Here is a 24,369-nt window from a genome sequence, read left to right as displayed (position 1 = left end):
TTGGATCATCAAACATCAAACATCCTAATTTTTTGTTTTCATTTCTTACTTTTTGAATAAAAAACTTTTTTTTTATCACTATACAGGTCACTTTTGACCCATGTTATGCATTAGAAGGTGTTTATGTTGCGCATCAAAGATTCACCAAGTCACCAATCACCAATTTAAAACCTGAAAGAAGACAAATATTAACTATCCTGTTTTGTTAAATTGGTGTTCTTTCAATGGAAATTATTATTTTGTGGCTCTAATAAGTCTCAAATGTTAAAACATGTGATTTTCCAATGTAATCTGGTGGTTCTGACAACTCTTTTAAAGTTAAACCTTAAAAATAAAACAAACATAGATACACATATACTCAAATTGTTAATTTAGTGTATCACTTCTTGTATCACTATGCTTCTAATGCACAAGGTCATTATTGACCCATTTGTGTAAACTTGATGTAATAATACAAAAACTATTTTTCTTCATAAAGTACGGAAGGAAAAATGGATATAATCATCTGTTGTAATAAAAAAAAAAGGTTTGAAAGACAACACACAGCCAGCATTAAATAACATGGGAAATGAATGTGGGTCATTTTTTACCCATGTTGTGCATTAGAAGGTGTTTATATGTTGTGCATCAAAGGGTTAAACACATTTTTTAAGTAAGTTTAACTTGTGTTTTGAACCCCCACACCCAATTGACTTAATAACGCTGCTCAATTATATTTATCTTCCCTTCAGTTTTGCTGGAGCTGAAATTGAAAGAGGCCTATTCAGTGAAACTAGAGCAGTGGAAATAAGAGGCAGGGGTTTGTGTGATGAGATGATCTGCATTTGGATACGTACATACAGTATATGAGTATCTTTGCAAAAAATACCAAATACGCAGTGCAATACACTGCCTCTGTCCCTTGCTTATGCTATTTCTCTGCTTCTATTTGTTTTTTGCCCAATTATCCATGTGACCACAGCATCCCCAGCAAGGTTATAATAGTTTTGAAATTTTTATTAGTCTTAGTTTTCATTTCGTTGTCACTTTTTGTCTTCAAATTCAGTTCGTTTTAGTTAGTTTAGTTGAGTTTGCTAGTTTTAGTTTAGTTTTTATTTTTTTGAAAATGCTTGGTTTTAGTTTCGTTTTTATTAGTTATAGTGTTAGTTTTAGTTTTTTGTAATGGGCTGTGTGTTGGGTGCGAGATTCAATGAGGCCTTTATTACCTTTGGCTTATCAATATTAGCCCCAATAAGGTTATTAATTCTTACAGTTCCGGCTGTTTTGAATATTGGTTGGAGTGTAGACATCCCAGTCTCAGTAAACATATTTACTTTTATATGTTCACTAACAGAATCCTCTTTCTAATAGAAACACTGGATTATGTATGAAAAACATTGACAAAGACCAAAACGAAGGACATTTTAATAATAATAATAACCTTGATCCCCAGCTCAAGTCTATATTATATGTCACTCTTTACTGCCAACTATCAACTTAAAGCAGCAACAAAAAGTTTTTTTTATGGCTGATGCTGTTGCAGATTTTCAGAGAGCAGGGGCGCTGATGGCTGGTATTATTTAGTTTGCTTGTTTTTCATATGACAAAAAAACAACTAATTAATAAGCATAATGATAACAAATAAGATACAAAATTGCTGAACCTTTTAACAATGAACATTTATTTAACACGTTTAGTGTATGCATTGTTTCTGCTTAAGTAGAACACTCTCTCTGCAGTGCACTTTGTTTTTTAAATAAATTAACAACGTTAGTGTAGTCGGCTTCTTTGGTGTCTGCACAGTGAAATACTATAGGCCTAATAATCAGCCTCAGGAGTGTTGGTCTTGGCCACTGCTGATTATCTCAAAATGGCATTCTACAGATCTATACCATTAATTAAAACATCTTAGTGTGCTTTGTTGGTGCAAAGTTGTCACAATGATTTCCAAGTCCAGCTCTTTGTGGGGCACATAAATACATTTCCTACATTTCAAAGCCAGATATCTCTGCCGTTTCCCAAGAGAAGTGTCACTTTACTCATGAGTCCTGCCAATGCAAACATAAAAGAAACCTATGAAAGCGTTCTGGGGTAAAAGTCTTTATTATTTGTGTATTAAAATAAGCCTAAAAAAGTATACTGTTTGGCCGCTACAAAAATATTCAAAATTAATATTGCCAACTATACAGGTAATACACAAAAGGAGAGTTTAGAGGTAAAAGTAATGAAATATAAATTTACTTTATTTCTATTGCACATTGTTTTTGGTGATTTTTATGTTTACAGCTTAAAATATAATGATAATAGGCCTAAACAGGGAAATGTTACAAGAAGCAGCAAAACATCCGTAAAAATTAGGTCTCAAATAAGCACAAAACAACAACACAAAACTTAGATGTGAGTACAGAAAATGAAAAAGACAGCAATGCTTCTTCCTCTCTAGCTTTCTCTCTGACAACAGTTTTGTCTAACCATGTGAGACCACACTTCTCACAAGCCATTAACAGCCATGAAATCTTAGCTGGCACCAGACTATTATTGCTTTGAAAGTAATCATAAACGTTAGAAAATCTCTTCTCAATGCCAGTCACTTTTCTCTAATAGAGGATCTCATCTGCTGTAAAATGTCCTGATGGAACAGAAGAAAGTGCCAACTCTGTATGAGAACAAAGCCTTTGTTGTCATTTTCATAACAGGAAACAGACAGTTTCACTTCAGAGTTTAAATTAATAAAATGTAATCAAAACTTTCATCTGTATCATTTCTAGACCCTTTTCCAGGTTCACAATGTTAGACTTTACAGAAGTAAACATTGCAAAATAGTTGATTTGTGGAGCAGGGTTCAAACAGTCTTGAAATTTTGGAAAGTTATACATTTCTAGGAATGAAATTGAATATAATCTCTGAAAAATGCTTGATTTTCAACAAAATTAGTGCTTCATCAATACACACAATCATGTTTAATTTTTTTTTTTTAAACATAAGTCGTAATGCCATATCTGTTGTCTCCTGGTGTATGTGATATCAACAGCTAGAACAATAAACAAAGTGACAATATACATTGATTTCTGTTGATATTAGGGAATTCTATCATTTTACATTTTTAAATGTTTTATTTTAAATACTGCAATTGCCCATGTAGTAACACTTTAGATGTGAGGATAAAGGCTTTGAGAATCTAAACATTTTTAGTTTAGGTACCTTGAAAGTGCTTGAATTCTAGTCTTAAATAGCTGAAATAGCCCCATGCTTACCCAGATGATGTCTGTGCCATCCAAGGTTATAATAGTTTGGGATTTTCATTAGTTTTAATTTCGTTGTGATTTTTTGTTTTCAAATTAATTTAGTTTTAATTCCTTTTTACAGTGAGTTTGCTAGTTTGAATTAGTTTTTATTTGTTGGAGTATACTTAGTTTTAGTTTAGTTATTATTAGTTTTAGTGTTAGTTTTAGTTGTTTTGTAATGGGGTATTTGTTGGGTGCCAGATTTTTAAAAAAGTCACAATAAATGTTGCGTATGAAAAAAGTTGACAAAGACAAAAATGAAGGACATTTTCACCATAACTTTAGTTAGTTTTAGTTAGTTTTGTAACAACAAAATACAGTTTTAGTTAGTTATCGGGTTTTTTTTTTTAAAAACTCTCATTTTTATTTTTATTTCAGTTAACGAAAATGTTTTACAATTCCAGTTTTTGTTATTCCATTAGTTTTTTCATTAACTATAACCTTGGTGCCATCAGGTTTCCTTTTTATTTATTTATTTATTGTATTGATGTGACAGCTATGTTGTAATTATCCATGAAGTCATAGCTTACAAATCGTCTTCCTACATGGATCTCTGGCATGAGATAAAAGAAGGCTCTATGGACTGATGTATGCCTATAACCCGGTCACTGGACTGACTGTGACACTTTGAGCAGAGGAAATGAAGGAATAATGCTCCCCCTTCCTCTGACTGAGGCACTTCCCTCGTCATTGGAGCTGCTCAGTATGAGATGGTAGCTGTAACTCCCAGGGGTGAATGTGTGTAACCGTATGCATGTTTACCAGAGCGCTACTGAAAGAAAAAAAGGTGTGCATGTTGAAAAGAAGCCTAGGAGCTGTATTGTTTCTCTGGTGCGGTGGGTCCTTGACAGAGCTGCCTGGCAGGGACTGAACAGCACTCAGAGCTCAGGGAGGATGACAGGAAGTGGACACGACAGGCCAAGTCGTCCAGGAAATCCTTTTGGAGCTTTGTTATTGCTTGAGAAAGCACAACGGGAAGCGACTGCACACTGAGAAGGATGGAGTCCAGCTTCTCTTCCAGAGCCACAATCCTCCTGTCCAGCTCCTGGCTGTGATGCTGCAGCTCCCACACCAGATCATACATCATGTTCTGAGTCTGGAAGGCAACAGGGAGAATACTTCATGCTCTCAATATGACTTCACAGCACTTTACCCTTCTCAACAAATTTGTACACTGCAAAAAAGGTGTATAGAGCATGCTTATTTCTAGATTTAATAATCTTAATTCAAGAAATCTTGTCAAGTGAAATTATCCGTCCATGCAGCAAGATCATTTCCCTCAGATTTAGTGTTTTTATCTTGTTTTTAGACACACCTTTTTTGCAGTGTACAAACAGATTATAATATAAATTTACAAGACAAACGAAAATAAAGTTCTGTTAAAAAAAAGGTGGTATTTGTATGATATGCAGGCCACAAATGTGTTAGGGTTACATTTCAATCTCATGGATTGAATCCTTATACTTGGAAAGGATCAGTGGTGGAAAATGTATTCACACCTTACTTAAGTAAAAGTACTAATACCACACTTTGAACAAAAGTCCTGCATTCAAAACTTACTTCAGTAAAAATACAAAGGGAATCAGCATGTACTTAAAGTGTCAAAAGTAAAAGTGCTCGTTATACAGAATGGCCTCACTCAGATTCTTATTCATCCTACATGTTGAGCAAGATACTGAAATACTGAAAATTGGTCCTGATGCTGCTTTCATCGGTGTGTGAATTAATTCCCAATGGTGGCAGATAGGACCGTTTATGGTATCCTCTGCCACTGAATGTGTGTGTGAGTGAGTGAATGAGTGGTCGCAAAATGACTAGAAAAGCGCTATAGAAGTGCAGGTCCATTTACCATTAATGTAAGGAACGTTTTAATTTGGTAAAGATAGGGCTCATTTGAACTACTTAATATACTGTTATGTGGTTTAGTTAATAAAAATTCTAATTATTTTAAACTGATCATGTTTTTCATGTTAAATTTCGATCTGAAAAGTGGCTAAAGCTGTCAGTTAAATGTAGAAGAGTAAAAAGTACAATATTTGCCCAAAAATGTAATGGACCTTGAAATTGTGCTTAAGTACACAAGTTGAGTTAATGTACATTTTTGCATATCCAATTCCATCTCCTCAAAGTCAGGGTTTTTTGACTGGGTCTTTATTTAGATGTCTGAAATATAAAGTCTTTCCATAAAGTTAAAATATTTTCATGTTTTATTTTTCAACATAAAATATGTGCGTAAATATCCCAATTCTGAATTTTGAAGGTTTTAATTGTTTTTAAAAAGGCAGTTGCTCAATATCATGTTTGCCATGGATCTTATTTTCTGCAAAAATCCAATGGAAAAATCATGCTGATAATAGACCCAAAAAAAGCCAATTTTCAAACTCTCTTGCTTATATAGATCATATAGATGCATCAGAATTAAATGGAGACTGTTTCGTGATCAGTTAAAAACTCCTTTTACAAACTAAACTGTAAAAAACCCTGTTGTTTTTAGGGTAAAAAACCAGCAGCTGTGGTTGCCAGAACTTTACCGTAATAAATAAGGTGCAACTTTTTCTAATATTACAGTAAAATGATATTAGAAGCATAAATTAAAGATTTTACCATTAAATATCACAGTATATTTCTGTTAGAGATATGGTGTTTAGTACATTTCACAGCGAGAAAGGGTATTTTTACAAAAAATAAATGCAAAAATGATGGCTTGTATATATATATATATATATATATATATATATTACAGTATAGTTTTGGAGTAATGTATTTAAAAAAAAAAAACCACTGTAAAAATACTGTTTTGGCTGATATACTTTACGGTGATTCATTGTTACTGAAACTGAATTAACCCATTTATCATTTTACGGTCTTTTACTGTCATGGTTTAGCAGTTTTTCACTGTAAAATCTACAGACATTTTTTACAGTGTACAGACATGTTTTGAATATCAATAATTTTCACAAGAAAAGTCAAATAAACAATTAACAAATGCTTGAAATGTGTTGTAATAATGCTCTCACTCTTTGAAATATCCAGTTTCTGACAGCACTGAAAAGTCTATCCTCAGTGAATGTGCACTGGAGGCTTCAAGTTTCCACATCATGCTTGTTTAAGATGCATTTTGGACTATGATTGACTTTCAAACTAGTTGTGATGTAACAAAATCCTGCTCTTACATGCACATGTGCTGCTCAGATTTAGAGAGGAGAACTTTCTCCTTCAGCAGATGAACATGAAGTCAGCCCACTGGTGTCAAACTCTGCACATACATTAAACATCAAAGTGATGTAACATGAGCTCAACACATTTCTGACTTGAGGAGGACTTTAATATTTTTTTCCTTTTGATGAATTGTATGAATTGAATTTTTGACAGATACTGCATATACAAACCTTTGCAAGGTCAGCCACTGTATTGGCCTGATCAGTTAGCTTCCTTTGCTCCATTTTGTCTCTTCGCAGTCTGAAATTGAAAATTAGGAACAGCGTCACTTTTGTGCCAAGGAAAATAAATGTCTTGATACACTGTAAAAAATGTCTGTAGATTTTACGGTGAAAACTGCTAAACCATGACAGTAAAATACCATAAAATGATAAATGGGTTAATTCTGTTTCAGTAACAATGAAACACCGTAAATGTATATATCAGTCAAAACAGTATTTTTTACATTTAAAAAAAACCCAAAACATTACTCCACTGTAAAATACACTGGCACCGTGTGTGTAACAAAAATATACTGTAATATAAATATAAGCATCACTGTAATTTTTGCATTTATCTTTTGTAAAAAAAAATACTTCTTCTAAATGTACTAAACAACTATCTAACAAAAATATACTGTAATATTAAATGGTAAAATATTCTATTTATGCAGCATTTATAAAGTATTTTCTGGTCAATTATATGGCAGAACAGCGTTTCTTTTGATCGAAAAATCTATGCTATCTATGCTCTTTTTACCGTATTATTAAAAAAAGTTGCACCGTATTTATTACGGTAAAGTTCTGGCAACCACAGCTGCCGGTTTTTACCGTAAAAACAACAGGTTTTTTTTTACAGTGTAACAATGGAAGATTTTTCTGTGGGCTTAACTTTCCACACCCTGAGGAAGACACATTTATACCTACTGGTGGATGGCTTGCAGGAATTTACGCTGATGGTGGCGCACTCTGGCACGGTCCACCTTCTTGACCAGCTTGGTGTTTTTATAGATGAGCCATGTCTCCCTCAACACGTTGGCTGCCGTGTTTTTTACCTGAGGAGGACATCATGCAGATAAAACAGCAGAAAATAAATTTAATGAATTTTATTTTGCTGTTCTCCTGTACACGAATCAGAGACATACTGTAAAAAATGTCTGTAGATTTTATGGTGAAAAACTGCTAAACCATGACAGTAAAAGACCGTAAAATTATAAATGAGTTAATTCAGTTTCAGTAACAATGAAATACAGTAAATGTATATATCAGCCAAAACTGTATTTTTTTTTTTTTTTTTAAATACACTACTCCACTGTAAAATACTCTGGCACCGTGTTTGTAGCAAAAATATATAGTTATATATATACAAGCTATAATTTTTGCATTCATTTTTTGTAAAAAATACTTTTTCTCACTGTTAAATGTACTAAACACCATATCTCTAACATAAATATACTGTAATATTTAATGGTAAAATCTTTAATTCATGCAGCATTTATAAAGTATTTTCTTGTCAATTATATGGCAGAACGGCATTTCTTCTGATGGAAAAACTTTTTCGTTTTTTACGGTAAAATATGGAATAAAATGGCAATCTTAAACATGAAATCAACAGTGCTAATATAATTTTACCGTAATATTACAAAAAGTTGCACCGTTTTTATTATGGTAAAGTTCTGGCAACCACAGCTGCTGTTTTTTTACCGTAAAAACAACAGTTTTTTTTTTACAGTGCAGAAAGATCTTTATTGTCATTATACACAGCTACAATGAGATGGCTTCCATGCACATATAAAAAACACAATATGTAAAAATATATAAATAAAAAAAATAAAAATATGTAAGACGTAAATAACAAAAAGCAGGAAACATAATTTTATTGATTAGGTTCCTCAGTAAATTTCACCAGAAATCAGACAAAAGATAAAGTGATCCAAAAAAACGTTTACTGTGCTAATAAAAAGTAATATACAATAACTGTACATGTGTATAGAGACCTTTTTGTAGAGCTGAGTGTCCATCATGAAGTTATGCACATGTTTTTCAGCTCTGGTGAGTTCTGACTTCCTTGCAACAACAGCGACCACTAATGCTGTACAGCCGGCTCCCTGAGGAGAAGAGCAGTTGTTAGTGACACTGGGACAGACTTTACTATCATCTTTATCTGATGTGTTTTAAAGTTGTATTAATACCAGTATTTAACCCTCTGAACCCCAAGCCATTTCAGGATGTTTTTTGCTCTTTTTACATTTACTTTGGCCTTGTATTTCCCTGCAATATATAAGTCCTCCCACTCTATGAAACAACACAACCATGACTAGAGGAACAAATGTCTTTTGCTCAGGATAACACAGTTATAATGACATAAATCAAAATCGAAAATAAATTGTGTCCCCGCATGCTAAACATATTGACCTATTTGCATTTTTTCCTCCTTACAACCTGTCCTGTCCTCTCCTCTCTGCTCTGTGTAAACAGTCTGCAGTTCTCTCTGATTTTCAGTCAATATTGGTCACATGTCAGAATCAATCATGGCTTCACAGTGTTGCTGAAGAGTGCAGAATTAAATGTTTTTAACAGTATCGAGTTATTACAAACAGTTTATTTTTGGTGAGGCTTTAAATGACACTTGTAGAATAAAGTTTTTTTTTCAGAAATATCACAATTTTAAGCTTCATTTTGGTTACTTTTTTAAATACTTTCTAACCAATGATCCATTCAAGGACTGTCGGAATGTTCAAATTTCGACGATAATGCCTGTTTTTACAGTTTCTTTCTATGACAAACGGTGTACTTTTAGCGATCTTCCAAAGTAAGCATAGGTTTCAATCCCACAAGGGGATAGGCCAAATACATATGCATCCTCTGATCATGAAAAGTAATTGTGCTGTGTTTGTACAAATGTTTGTGATCACGTATCAAATGCCTCATTTAATTTCTATGCAGATGATATAGTCATTTATTGTTCATCCCCTTCCCTAGTTCAGACCCTTCAATACCTGCAATCTGCTTTTGATGTGGTTCAATCCCATCTAGCTGAACTCAGATTGGTATTGAATGTGGAGAAATCAAAACTTATGATCTTTTCAAAAGACTTGCCAAATTTGCTAAATATAATTACAGTACAAGGTGATGAAATTGAAAGGGCCAAGGCTTATAAATATTTAGGGATCTCTATTGATCAGAAGCTGCCTTTTAAACCACATATTGAAAGCCTTGTGACAAAACTGAAACTAAAATTAGGATTCTTTTTTAGAAACAAATCTTGTTTCTCCTATCTGACAAGGAAATGTTTAATCTCTGCCCATTTTTTGCCTCTACTGGATTATGGTGATCTGCTTTTCATGAATGCAACTAATCAGAGCCTTAAGAAGTTGGACTGTGTTTATCATTGTGCTCTGCGTTTCATTACTGGTTTGGGAAATCGTACACATCATTGTACTCTGTATGCCACAGCTGAAATGCCGTCTTTGTATTTTGGCAGGCTCTCATTGGTTACTTTTTATCTATTAATGTATTCTTGGGCTGCTTCCCTCTTACCTGTGTACACACGTGTCGAAACCAAACTAAACATGGTCAATGCTCGCAAATCATTGTACAGATGCTGGAGCCAAGAGTGAGAACTGAATTAGGTAAGAAAGCTTTTAGTTACGCCCCTTTATCATGGAACAATTTGCAAAAAACAATTTTTTTTTTTTTTTGTTTGAGCTGATCAGAGTCAGTGAATTTAACTCTATGGAGTCTTGGGCTATTTTGTCCATTTTTTAATCCTTTTCATCCTGCCTGTATACACAATTTAAAAAATGTTTAAATGCCGTGTTGGTATTTTTTTTTCCAGCACAACCTCACCTATATGACCTGATAATAATAGATTTTTTATCCTGACTTACTGGATCAACATTTGAACCAAAAGAAACAAAGAAAAACCTGTTTGACTGTATTTTATTTGTGTCTTGTGTTTTAGCGTAACAATTTTGGTCATTTTGTGTCTTTTTTTAGTCACTTTGTGTCTTTTTTAAGTCATTTTGTGTCTTTTTTGCTCATTTTGTGTCATTTTTAGTCATTTAGTCCAACATAAAATGTGATTTTGAATCTTTTTTTTACTTTTCAAACACTATCATGCTCAATAAAGAACTAAATGTTGCAAATGTGAACAAAGGTTGCAAATATAACATATAAGAGGGTTACATCCAGTTTTACTTGGTATATCATCATCAAACTGAAACTGGCCTCATGGAGTTTACAGCCAGAACTTCAGAGGTAAATTTACAGTAGAGCTCCACGCTGCTTTGTTTTCTAGTCTGGATGTGATGAAGGGAAGTCATGCTTTGGCGCTTTTGGAGACTCCAGAGGGTTAAATCGAATCTAAAGGATAAAGAAATCATTTCCCTTGGTCAGTGTGACTGCTCCGTATAAGTCTCTACTGAGGCTCCTTCACTGTTGTTGTGATGGCTGTATCTGTATTTAATGTTATGTTAACTGTGTTTAAATGTTGTAACTTGTCACTTTTTATGCTGCTTTCTTGGCCAGGTCTCTCTTGGAAGAGATTGTTTTAATCTCAACGAGACTTTTACCTGGTTAAATAAAGGGTATATATATATAAATCTCACCATGATTCCGGTCAGCAGACAAACCCCCTTCCCACAGTAGGTGTGAGGGACCATGTCGCCGTAGCCGATGGACAGGAAGGTGATAGAGATCAGCCACATTGCTCCGAGGAAGGTACTGGTCACCTCCTGAGCATCGTGATACCTGTGGAGACATGACACTGGACATAAGTCCTAGGAAAAATGGAAATAATTGATATTGTTTTGTACATTTTTTTCCCCCCATGAATTTACAGCTGCAACAATTATTAGATTAATCGAACAATAATCGATTATTAAATTAATCGTCAACTATTTCGATAATCCAATAATTGGTTTGAGCAGTTTTTTAAAGACAGTAACTCCAAATTCTCTGATTTCATCTTCTTCAATGTGAATATTTCTGGTTTCTTTGTTCCTTTATGACCATAAACTGAATATCTCTTTGGTTTGTGGACAAAACAAGAGATGTGAGGACGTCATCTTGTGGTTTGGGAAACACTGATTGATATTTTTATACATTTTATTGACCAAACAACTAATCGATTAATCGTTTAAATAATCGACAGATTAACAGATTATGAAAATAATCGTTAGTTGCAGCCCTGCATTAATTGCATTTTTGAATATTTATTCTATATATAGAAATAATTGTGTATCACAATATTTGTCAATTTTTTTTTGTAATTCAAGTTTTTATTTCTTTTATCCTTGGTCTATGACAGTACAACATTTGACATTGTGAGACATTTCTGTACACATTACCTGTAGCACCAGTAGAATAGTAATACAAGTATAAACAGAAACATTAGTATGAAGGGACGCATCAATAACGACGTAGCTAGGAAGAAAGTCCATACAACAGATATTATATTATATTATTGGAAACATTCGAAGGAGGGTGATCAATATTTGTCACATTTAATTTATTTGTGTCTACAGAATTGGAGGAAAAGGTAAATATTTGCCTCTGTAGAATGGAGTAGAAGTTACACTACTCAAGTGAATGAGTTACTTTCCACCAGTTGGTTACTAAAGGATGAAAAGAAAGAGTGAGATGTACAGAAGTTTATTTAAATATGTATGTTTAGGGGAAAAAATAAAATAAAAATGTTAATTGAGTAGTGGAGAAGGGGTAGGTTTAAATAAGCATATGCTTCATCCTACTCCTTTTCGAACATGTTGCGTTCACATTACAGCTTTTGTTTTGACTATTGCTATTTTTTTTGTTTTGATTATCCTCATTGGATGTATTTGGTTTTTGAGTTTACTTTGTTGTGTTACTTGCACATGTTTGAAATAAAGGCTGAAAAAGCTGAACTGAAGTTGATACCTCTCACAGACGCGTACGGTCCACGCTGCGATGATCCAACAGGACACACTGAAGACCAGCAGGACAGTGCCAGGGCAGATGGTCATCAGCGTCTTCATGACAAAACGAGTGTCAAAGCTGATCTTGTTGAGGGCCCCGATGCTGCGGGAGGAGGCGTCCGTGAACAGCTTGCTGTGGAGCAGCATGACCCGGCCGATCAGGTAGAGGCGCAGGAACATGGGCACAGAGAGGATGATGTCAATGTCTGCGTTGGCCACTGATGCTGTGTAGCTGAAGGCCAGGCGGGCTGTCCAGGTGAACACATACTGACCCGGGATGGGATGGATGGCACAGATGAGGAGCTCGAATGCAACAAAGAGAATCCGTTCAAAGGTCATCGCTATCCTCCAGTCATCTGCTCCATTGTCCACCATGAAGAGCTAAGAGAGAAGATTTTGGGCTGATGGATTTTGCATGTTACAGTTTTTCTCAGTGGCTTTGGTGCATTTCTCACATCAATATTAACATTTGCACAACAGTTAGTTCAACCTCCACAACATTTAGTCATTTGTGCTCATCATAGTAGCAGTTTCTCATTCCTTAAAACAAATTACAAATACTTTTGGACATGAATCAAATGCTTTCATACAACTCTCTGCTGTTTTATAACATTATTATTTGCTTATGTCATGTCAGTCAAAATGAACTATACTTGTCAATGCTGAATAGTCATTCCATATAAAACTAATAGTCCTCATTTCATTGCTTGAGTCATTACATACAATACAATGTTGAACTAGTTCTGTCAAGCAAATTTTATACATTTTTTTTTTATCTTTATTTTTTACTGAAAATGTCTCTGAAATTGAACAATTTCTCTCAGGTGAACCTCAGCTTTCACTGATGACGGCTGTGTGACACATTGTTTGTAGAGAAGTGGCTTATTATTGGTTGCAATCACTCAGAGCTGAATCCATAAACCATAAACACTTTACAACATATATGAACCAGCAGGATATAGTGTGGACACTGGACTGTTACAGCTCGACCCAAAGGGACTTTATGTTTATTGTAAATAAGGCTGTTTTTTTCTTTTGCACAATACTGTAAACAAATTAGAATTGCAAAGAGCATATGCAATAAAAATGTGAAACATACATATTCAGTGTGTTGTACTCAGTTACGTCACTAAATACAGTAATGTGTAACTTTACTGTAGTTTTTAAATGGCTGTGCTAATAGTATATAGTCTGTCTGTAGCATTTTCAGGTAGCGTCACCACGATCTGACTTTTTTTGCATTGGAAAACATTTACAGAGTAAAGTGTCATAATGAAAACATGACAGAGACATTTGACTATCTTGTTCATAAACATGGTGTCAGGACTTTTCATCTTGATGTCACTGACACTTTCATTGACATGAATACTTGCTTTTGAGGAATGAGCTATCCATTTTGAGCAAGTGACACACTTTTGCAGGTTATCAACTAGGTTTTACAGTTTGTACTAATTGTTTTGAGAAATGCATTAACTGTTGTGCAAATGTAAATATTGATGTGAGAAATGCACCAAAGCGACTGAGGAAAAACTGTAAAGGAAACACATGGCTGCAAAAGTAGAAGTAGAAATATTAGAATAATATATTTGTTTAAATTGTAGATTTTGAAATAATGCAATTGAGTTTCTTGTAAACAGCTAAATGTTTCAGTAACTTCTAACATTAAAGAGACACTTGTATTTTTCAATCTGGACCCTCTTCCCGTGTTTTTATTTATAAATAAAAGGGCTATTTTGCAATATAAATCCTCTAAAAGTGCTTGTTCAGGCTACGTATGTTTTATCTGAAAGTTTTTTTAATGCCATGGCTGAATATTTAGTTGATTTTGACGATGTGGATGAGGTCTTGAACTCCATGTCCGCCCCATATTTACGTGAGCCAGTATATGCACATGAAGTGTACAAATTGATTAGTGGATGAGGAGAGAGACAGAGAAAGAGGGTGAAGCAGCTGCTGCAAGGCCACAAAGCTCAGGAGACTGGTAGCGTTGTTGTGGGTGCTGTGGCCCACACAGGAAGAATGCCTCTGTTATAAGGAGCACATCCTGTTGCTGCCTGATATTAAGAGTTCAGAATGAGACTTCTCCCCGAGTAAAACTTGATTAGTAATCAAGGTGAGCCTGGATCAAGCTTAAGGTAGTCTCACTAGGATCCTAATCATATTGTTATGGCACAATTTGTTTGGTATTTTATCCAACTGAGCCAAAACAATATTTTATTAAAAAAATATATGTTTGTGCCCAGGATGAAAGTCAGATGAATCAAGTAGTTGAGTTGGCCAGCTTTCCCAGTAAGACTATATGAATCAAGGTTATTATAGTTAACGAAAACTAACGAAATAACGAAAACTAGAATTGAAAGAACATTTTCGTTAACTGAAATAAAAATAAAAATGAGAGTTTTTAAAAAAACGATAACTAACTGTAACTAAAACGAACTAAAATTATAGGGAAAATGTCCTTCGTTTTCGTCCTTGTCAACTTTTTTCATACGTAAACCTTTTTGGTTGATATGAAATCTATTTAATCTATTTGGTTTATGACTTAATAAACTTATTGGGGCTGAGGTGGATGGTGACTTTTTTGAATCTGGCACCCAACAAATACCCCATTACAAAAAAACTAAAACTAATAAAAACTAAACTAAAACAAAGCATTTTCCAAAAAATAAAAACTCATTAAAACTAGCAAACTCACTCTAAAAATAACTGAACTGAATTTGAAAACAAAAAAATCACATCAAAATTAAAACTAAAACTGATGAAAAATCCAAATCTATTATAACCTCGCTATGAATACCCCGGTGTTCCATGAAAACCAGGATTCATAGGTCTGCATTGAGTTCTCTTGATTAATCCACATACCTGGATTTCCCTTGCGTGGTACATCACAATAAGTCCAAGAAGAACAGCAGTAGAGAGGCTGATTAAGCCTTTCAGTACATATGAATAGATGGATTCCTGTATATAACAGAGACAGAAACATTAACAGTGAGAGAGTGAGAGTAGTCTATCGTGAGAACACACTGACTGACCAAAACAAATAAAGTAGGTGATGATACTGCCCTCAAAATCAAGTAAGGGTCAGGGCTTTTTTTTTTTTATAAAAAAAAGTTGCTTATGGGGCTCTAATGTTAGCATTAATTTATTCTGTTTGCCTCTGGTCAAACAATCAGCATATTAAAACACCGTTTGTTAGACTTTTGTTCTGCAAAACAATACACTTTTTGGTACATGTGTTAAACTTCACATATAAAGTGAGTCTTATGGAAGCCAATTTCCCCCAGTTAAAGATAAAGAAAAGAGAACTAAACTTATAATGAAACGTCACTTATAATGAAAAAAGATCCTTTAAACCAGTGATTCTCAAATGGGGGTACGCGTACCCCTGGGGGTACGTGAAGGCACTCCAGGGTGTATGTGAGATTTTAAAATACACATTTAAAAAGTAGCATCCATGCAAAAATCCTTTAAAAATAAATATTTTATAAATAATTTAGGAAAATATAAGTTCATAAAATGAATTTTATATTCAGTAGACTATTCAATTTGATGATCCTAAAAACCCAGAGTGTCCCCCATACCAGGATGGTTGGACTCAACCTGTCATATGCCACCTGGCATCACCTGTCAATCACTTGAAAACTCAAAGATGGAGTCGTGGTTGAAGCGTAGCAGTTATAGTTTTAAATGGTTATATGCTCACTGTTTTTACTACATTAGCTTGAATCACTACATTTTAGTGATGAGAAATATTTGCAGTACATTTTGTCATGGATTATTAACATTTAAAATGTTTGAAATTGTTTTTTTTTTCCAAATGTTTGAATTTTGGATGTGTTAATCAGTTCCAAAGTTTAATAAATCAGACACTGATGGCACAGTGTTTTTAAGTCTTTTCCAACCAAAAATGATTTGCCCTGGTTAGGGGGTTCTTGGCTGAAAAAATATTTCACTGGGGGTACATCACTGAAAAAAGGTTGAGAACCACTGATTTAAACCATCAAAATGAAAAACTTTCTCAAAAGATTAGTTTTATATCACAAAACAATGAGAAACTAGCATAATAATGACTCGCTTATCTTGAAAAATAATGAAACATTTTCACAAAAGGTACACTGTAATAAATTGCTGTGTATTAACGGTGGATTTGCAATTGTAAAATACTGTTAAATATTCATCCCTCACATGTAAATTAACAGTTAAATCATTGGTGGCAGTGGGCTTCCATAGAGTGTGAGGAGGACTACAGTACCTTGGTGTAAAATCCCCTGGACAGCTCCGTCTCAATCACCATGATGATAATGCCAAATATCCCACAGACCAATGCGTAGTCGCTCAGCTGTTTACGCTTCCCGAAGAGAGCTTTCCTCTGACCCAGCCTGTAGCTGATGTCTTTGCTCTTCTTCTGTGGTACACTGCCTTCCTCCCTGGTCAGGTGTTCACTGTTGGCTTTACTGGAATCTTCTCTGATGACTTTGGAGAAGGCGTCCTCCAGGATGGCACTGTGAAGGAGCTGAAGAGGCTGTTGGCCTGAAAGACTGGAACCTAAAGTACCATGGCTGCTCAGCGGTCGCACAGCATCCCCGTTGGCTACATCACCAGAGGACGGAGGAGGAGTGTGTTTAGGGAGGGAGAGTCTTGATCCACTGAGGTGCTGAGAATTTGTCTGCAAAAGATAGTAAGATAGTCAACACGGCATGTAATTATTAGAACATCTAGAAATCTAGAATTAAGCATTTTGAACACTTAAAATGAGAATTGAACTCTTAAAACAGGATAAATTATCTAACATCTAAATCTAAAGTTTTTTTTTATCTTGGTAAGAAACAAATAATTGTCAATGCACTCTGCTCGGGCCAGTTCATCACTGCTTGCAGCTTTAATTGATCTTGTTTTAAGAGTTAATTTCTTATTTTAAGTGTTCAACATGCTTATTTCTAGATTTAATAATCTTAATTTAAAAAATATTGTCAAGTGAAATTATTTTTCCATGCAGCAAGATCATTTCCCTCAGATTTTGTGTTTTTATCTTGTTTTTAGACACAACTTTTTTGCAGTGTACACTGTCTGCTGAGATACAAAATATATATTTGCCTTCACCATCAAGACCTGCACAAATTAAATTATGATTTTGGTAGAAAAACTTGTTTGAATCTTCGAAAAAAAATTCAATAACTGTCCTTTTTACAGCAGTTTGTCTTTTGTTTTCTTGTTCTTTTACCGTCTTTTGATTAGCGGTACAGACTTGCAAAATGTCTTGTGTTTCACAATTTTAAAAAAAATGTATGTACAGGTCATGAAGTTTAGTTACAATGCAGCCATTGGACAATGCTGCCAAAGAAGATATACTTGATTTTCTTTTTATTTTGTAGGGGGAATGGAGCATTTAAAGGGATAGTTCACTCCCAAATAAAAAATACATAACTTGTCTCTCACCTGTAGGGCTTATTTATCAAACTATATTGTTTTGGTTTGATTTGCAGTGTGTTGGAGATATTGGCCATAAAGCTGTAATATATAATATAATGGAACTAAATGGCACGAGATGGAAAAGTGTGAAAAATAATACATTTTAAAAAATCAAGGGCAATGTTTCTTTTTAAAAAGCATGACTTGATTACTCAAGATAATTCATGTACCTGACTTTGTCTTTGTCTGGTTCTTTCTGCCCCTGAATCCTGGTTCTCCAGAGACCTGTACGGGCTGGTGGAGAAGGACTGGACACTTCTGTTGCTGGTTGGAGTAGACGACCGCTGCACCCGCGGACTGCTGGCTAAAGGGTTGTAAGGGAGATGACGGCACTTGAGGATTATGGAGGGATCTCCAGGTGACTTGCAGGAGTCTTGCTTCTGACATTGCTGAACTAAAAGTGGTTCCTTGCCAAAAAGTCCTCTCCAGTCTGCAGTGACAGCAGGCTGACTTGTCTCAGCACACTCGACGGAGTTCAGAGGAATGTTGAATAAGGTTGCCTGGCTGCTGTCTTTAGGTTTAAAATGATTGCAAGGCTGCTGCTTCGATAGCTCCTTTTGGCCTTCTTGGTCACCGTGTTGGAGCGTGAAATTATCCTGCGGATGGTTCGCTGCAGGCTTCAAAAGATCCCTTTGGTTGGTTTGCTGTGGTGAAACCTGGCAAGTGGTGGGCACCTGGGTGCTTTGAGAGAAAGACAGGGTGTGTGGTGCAGATGAGAGGCTTCTCTTTGAAACTCTGGAGAGGCAGTCTTGCTGGACGCTGCATTGTTTTGATTGCGGATGGAAAGTAGAAGCCTCTGGATGCTGGTGTGCATCCGGACAGGAACAACCACATCTGTCATTGTGGTTTGGATGTCCCACACTGGTCCCTGCTCTCTCTGCTGAGGGGCAATCATCTCCTACATTGCTAACCTGGCCACAAAGAAGCAGCCAGTCCTGATCCCTCAGCTGTGATAAGGTCAGGTTTCTGGTTTTCATTGGAGACATCTGAGCTGAATCTCTTGCTGGACTGATTCCAATAGATCTTCTGTGGGGTGAGGACGAAACGCAGCACAGACTCGTCTCCTGTGGGGAAGAAGTTGCTTGAGAGGTACCCGAGTATCGATCACGCATCCCCTCAGGAGATTGTTTTATCGGAGGTGATGGACCTCCGGAGGTACAATGCTCGTGGTCCCCATCACGGAAGACTTCACCAGTTGAGTCAAGACGTCGCGTTGCGTTGGTGGGTTTAACCAGAATCAACCTCATGGCATCACCGCAGAGCTGAAATAAGATCACGCAAAGATCATTCGTCACATGTTATTGAAAAGAAAGGGAAGATGGGGAAAAAAAGGAAAATATTTAACCCTATTTAACCTTTAATTTAACCTAATCCTTGGATATATTTTTGATGATGCTGTTGAATGATGTGCACATCGTAACCTTTTTTGCCAAAAACAGCCTGTAAATGAGCATAAACTAGCTGCAGAAGGATCCCTGAATGACCCAACAGTATAGAAACATGTACAAATAATTTACCAAATGATTTTTTTCCCCCACAAAATTGAAATTACTCACCCTTTGTTACTTTGAATTCTTGTATAAAACTGTGCCTCCACAGTGAATGAAGATCCCAAAAACAAGAAAAGACAAGAAAATTATTGTTAAACTAAAGTGAATGGGAGCCACGTTTATCAACAGGAAGACTACATCCAAAAATGAATTTAAAAACTCTCGCACAATTCGTGCAGTATAATTAGAGTCTCATTGGTCCAGTCATGTGCTTAACCCATAAGAACACATGGTGACACGCATGTAACACTTAAATGTTCTAGAATTTCCCATATAGAGCTTTATGCTTGACCTTAACTCATTAAATCCCTCAGCGACATATACTCAACAACCTGGTGTGGTGGTCATGTGACTGTGACAAGAAGTAACTTCTCCAAAATGTGGCTGTGACTGGAAACAGAAATGTGAAAAAGTAGCTAATTTCAAAAAGCTCATTTTTTGTGACTACGCTAAGTTTAAACCCATTTAACAATTTTAATCCGTTAATGTCCTGTATTGCATTTCACCTGTTTTGACCATATTTCCTGAACAAATGAATATAAAACAAGTAACAAAAATATCGCTATATATATCGACATATACGTCACTTCGGACTTTTAACCTAAAAATCAAAAACCTGATGTGATGTATTTGTCACAATAACAAAAATGGTAATAGGCCACTAAATTAGTTTCACTGTTTAAATTATTTTAATTTAATATATGTTCTGCTGTTCAATTTAAAGTACATTTCACCAAACATAAACAAAAAATAATCCTATCCTATCCTCTCACAAGTTTGATATATGTTGTGGAGATGCAAAGAAAAAGGCAAATTTGTGTTTCTGTAAGCAGAAAAGGTGTCTAGTTTATTTATTTTAAAATAAAAAAATATCATAAACATAAATTCCATAAATGCCCAATGTAACGTATATGTCACATCTCTGATCTTTGACATTTAGGAGTAGTATTTTTTTTTAAAAACATCAGAAATGTGTTCTATGTGGTCCACTTGGTTTTGTGGTATATCCCCCATAATTTTCCTTCAAGGATAAATAGGTCTGGGTTCTTATGGGTTAAAACTTACCAAAAACGTGCACTTCTGCACAAATCTTGTGCAGAAGAGTAACATACCTGTACAATCACAAGGCTGTTTATGTGAAAGTGTTTTAAAAAGGAAGGTTTCAGCAAAAATGCTTGTGTTTGGGAAGTAGTGAGCATATGACTGGATAGATAGGACTTTTGCGTGAGAATTCGTCAACAGATATTTTGACATAGGTTAGATTCTCTGTTGACTGGAGGCATCCAAGTAAAACTACATTTTCTCAAAGAATTTAAGGTGAATTGGAGCGATTAATTGATATACACATAACTGTGTAAATCTCAAGTAACACCTCAGTCTTATAATGTAAATTTCTGTTATACCGCAAAAAAAACACACACACTGTGTTTTCATGTGGATAGGGACTTATTCAGAGCAAAATCATCCCTGTTATAAAGCAACTATTTATTTAATCTCAAATTGTGTTCATCTGGTTATGAATATAAATCATTCTGTCAAAAGCAGATGGGACCCCTACTAATGTTTGCCTACGAGGTATGGACATCTGAGTTACCAGTTTTATACTTTAATTATTTGGAAGAAATAAATTCAATAATTAGTAATGACTGATGTGTTTTTGGCTAAAATCTTAGATTACTATCTAAAGTAAGAAAAAGTGGAAGTTATTTTGTGTCACGTCATCTTTTGATGAATTACAAAATGGAAATATGAAACCAACCTCTAGTCAGTAATCATCTTTGAACCACTGAAACACACAAAATTCACTTTTCTGATTTTAGCTGATTTATGCTTTTTACAATTTTTTATAACAGATGTAATCCTGATGGGATATATTTTAACTCCTAAATTAGAGCCTAAAATGATGGGTAAATGATCATCCTGAAATGCAAATAAAAATACTTTAAAAGTAAATAATTAATCTTAATGTGATTTACAAATTACATATCACCTTCCATAGGTGAAAATTATCTCCTAAAATGACAAACCTAATTAATATTATAGTGAACTTTTAGAGCCTTGAGCTGTAATTCAGCATGTACATTTTGATAATTTTCTCCTAAATAAATAGAAAATATATATAAATAAATCCAGACTAGTACTGGTGAATCTTACCTTCTTCTTCCATATGTTATTTTTCAAAATTGTAAAAGCAGGTTATTGATGTGTAATGATCCCGGCTAGCAGAAGAGAAGTGTTGAGAAGAAGAAGTGCAGCCTGAGTGGGCGCTGGACAGCCGCTGGCTTGCCTCCTCCCAGTTCAAACACTTGATAAAGGAGCTTTGGAGACGCTTTCCTTTGAAAGTAATGATTAGAATTCAACACGAAGAAAGAAAAGGGCAGCAGCTGGCCTGCTAAAAAGGTTGCCATGCAAATAGACAGGGAGTGGGAGGGAGCATTGACAGGTTAGGATGCAGGACAACAAAAACCTTAACATCAGACCAGAGTGTTAAGGTGGAACATCACACGGACTGGCTCAAAGAAATCCCTGTAAAGTGGGAGTGGACTGATTGATTGCTATGGAAAACAAAAGGTACTGGTCGCTTTCAATGCAGAAATAAAAAAATAAAAGGTCAGTTGAACTTGTCATTGAAGCGCTGGGGTTTAAAGGCCTTCAGACGGGCTCTTATCTCCCGCGCCACAACAGCCTGCCTGGACAAAAGTGGCCTTTTTTTAAACCTACATGTGAATAAATCAAGCCACTTCTCCTCAGATGTGTCTTAACAAATGGAAAAAAAAATTCTAATAATTCTATGAAAACATACATTAAAGACATGTCACTGTTGATTCAGCCAGTAGGAGTAGTGTTTTGTCAACCAAATACCTAATTGCTTCTTTTTCATGTTTTTTTTTTTACTTTGATATAAAAACATGAAAGGGGTCTGATTAATTTCAATGCAAGTGTATTAATATTACAACTAACTTGATAGTGCTGTACTTAAGTAAAATTTTGAGGTACTTTACTTGAGTATTTTCATTTTTATGTAACTTTGTACTTCTACTTCACTACATTTTGAGGCAAATTTTGAACTTTTTACTTTAATTAAAGTTAAATTAGACATATATTTACAAAATTGTATCATATCCTAAATGTATCAATAATAATCCAATAATATATTTTGAATATATAAAACAATCTGAGTGGGGCCTTTCTGCATAATAAGTACCTTCACTTTTGATACTTTAAGTACATTTGGATGCTGATACTTTTGTACTTTTACTTTAGTAAGGTTTTAAATGCAGGAATTTTACTGCAGTGGAGTAATTTCACAGTGTGGTATTAGTACTTTTACTTAAGTAAGAGATCTGAATATTTCTAGTGTTATGTGCTGCAATTAATTAATTATTAGTAAATTATGAGTTAGCATTAATCTCTGTAACCACTTGGTCATCCAGTCATGTTTTAGATTAGACGTGAAAGTCTAAAACACACAGTGAAGATAGTTTGGTAGCAAACAAAGTTAGTATGTGTGTATTTTACCAGCCAGTAGGAGTAGTGTTTTGTCAACCAAATACCTAATTGCTTCTTTTTCATGTTTTTTTTTTTGTACTTTGATATAAAACATAAAAGAGGTCTGATTAATTTCAATGCAAGTGTTAATTAATATTAACATTTTTTTAAATGCAAGCTATCTCCACAAATTGTCTCATCATAATAAAATACAGGACAAGATAAAAATGAATAAACCATTTTTAAAATCTGTAAATTGCTATCTCTGTATATTTCCCTTTCATTTTCCAGGCTGAGAAGAGGTATTATTGTGTGGAAAAAGGAGTTCTCCTTTTCCCAAATAACACCGTCAATATATTTGTTTTACCTTTTATGTTACTTACATTTTAGACTTTTAAAGCTCAGTTTTCATTCCTGCTTTTCTGTGTGTCCACCTGGCATCAGACAAACCTACAAAGCCTGCAGCCTGCTGCCTCAGCAGCTCAGTACGTGAATGTTGCTGTGCTGGAGAAAACCTTTGTGAAAGAGCAGCAGCACTGGACATTAATGCTGGCCATATAACTGAATGCAAAACTAATTCACAAGCCATAAGTATCACCATCAAAATCCTACATAAATACTTCTGGAAAAGCAGCAGATGACTCCTTTTGCACTTTTATGTGACAAATTTTAAAACCTGTTTGTTGCATTCATGCACAATGTATCACGAGCCCATACTTTAAACACAGCTCTGAGCATTAGGATCAAGTTTTAAGACGTCACCATCCACTTAAAATAACAGGAATATATAGGACCTCCAAGTTACTGCTGGCAAAAGGCCAAAGGGTCTGCTGGAGAAGATAAGGGAGGACACATTCAGACACAGAGGACTGTTGAGACGAGAAAAAAACAGTATTTTTTGTTGACTTTAGAGGTCAATACTGGTTGTTTTGCGGAATTTTCCTGTAGAAATAAAATATAATAGAGCACCTGTAGGCCTGTTAACGTGGCTGGATTCTATAACTCTCTCTCTCTTCATTTAAGTCATTGTAATTATTATTATTGGTCATTTAAATGTTATTATTTTTGGTGTTATTATGTTTGGTGAATTGGGTTAATGGTTTAAGTATTAAGAGTAAGCAAAATAACTTTGGGCATCAGCTGATACCATTTTTTCGGTCTCAAAATATTCCATTTGAATCTTTTTTATATTTACTTATAATGATTCAGGATTATTTAATCCTTTCATAACTTTATGGTCAATCCGTTGTATTTTGTATAAATGATTGGGAAAAAATATAGAGAAATTAATTAGAAAGGTAATGAAGGGTTTTCAAAGTATATTGATAAAAGAGTATAGCAGACATCTGACAAGCTTAGAGGTTTTTCAATCTGGTGTTCAATGAAATATCACATTTGGATTTAGTAGAAACTATGTGGCCAATCCTGCTCTCAGTGAACCATT

The 24,369-nt window shown here is 34.8% G+C and overlaps 1 protein-coding gene across 2 annotated transcripts; it reads right to left on the bottom strand.

Moving 5' to 3' along the window:
• Window positions 1-1,800: 1,800 nt before the first annotated feature.
• Window positions 1,801-22,421, bottom strand: kcnn1b (potassium intermediate/small conductance calcium-activated channel, subfamily N, member 1b). Of its 2 annotated transcripts, XM_059341916.1 has the most exons (11): window positions 21,591-22,421; window positions 19,443-19,471; window positions 18,057-19,148; window positions 16,670-17,083; window positions 15,280-15,375; window positions 12,380-12,798; window positions 11,071-11,212; window positions 8,458-8,568; window positions 7,388-7,515; window positions 6,653-6,722; window positions 1,801-4,359 (listed from the first exon to the last, which is right to left on the bottom strand). In XM_059341916.1, the coding sequence occupies exons 3-11, from the start codon at window positions 19,131-19,133 to the stop codon at window positions 4,072-4,074; spliced, it is 2,745 nt and encodes a 914-aa protein (XP_059197899.1). In that variant the 5' UTR covers window positions 19,134-19,148; window positions 19,443-19,471; window positions 21,591-22,421; the 3' UTR covers window positions 1,801-4,071. The 2 variants fall into 2 exon arrangements, 1 of the variants encoding a protein (XP_059197899.1); XR_009394949.1 differs by lacking the exon at window positions 21,591-22,421 and having other exon boundaries at window positions 4,311-4,359; window positions 7,384-7,515; window positions 19,443-19,900.
• Window positions 22,422-24,369: the final 1,948 nt, after the last annotated feature.

The sequence above is a fragment of the Centropristis striata genome, chromosome 9 (genome assembly GCF_030273125.1).
Source record: "Centropristis striata isolate RG_2023a ecotype Rhode Island chromosome 9, C.striata_1.0, whole genome shotgun sequence".
Classification (NCBI taxonomy): Eukaryota; Metazoa; Chordata; class Actinopteri; order Perciformes; family Serranidae; genus Centropristis; species Centropristis striata.
This window is presented reverse-complemented; position numbering and strand designations above follow the sequence as displayed.

Coding starts and splice junctions, on each gene's coding strand:
- kcnn1b (XM_059341916.1), bottom strand. CDS start 19,133: ATGAGGTTGATTCTGGTTAAACCCACCAACGCAACGCGACGTCTTGAC. Junction 6,723..7,387: donor TTCCTGCAAGCCATCCACCA/GTAGGTATAAAT, acceptor TTTCAATTTCAG/ACTGCGAAGAGACAAAATGG. Junction 4,360..6,652: donor CAGTGGCTGACCTTGCAAAG/GTTTGTATATGC, acceptor GTTGCCTTCCAG/ACTCAGAACATGATGTATGA.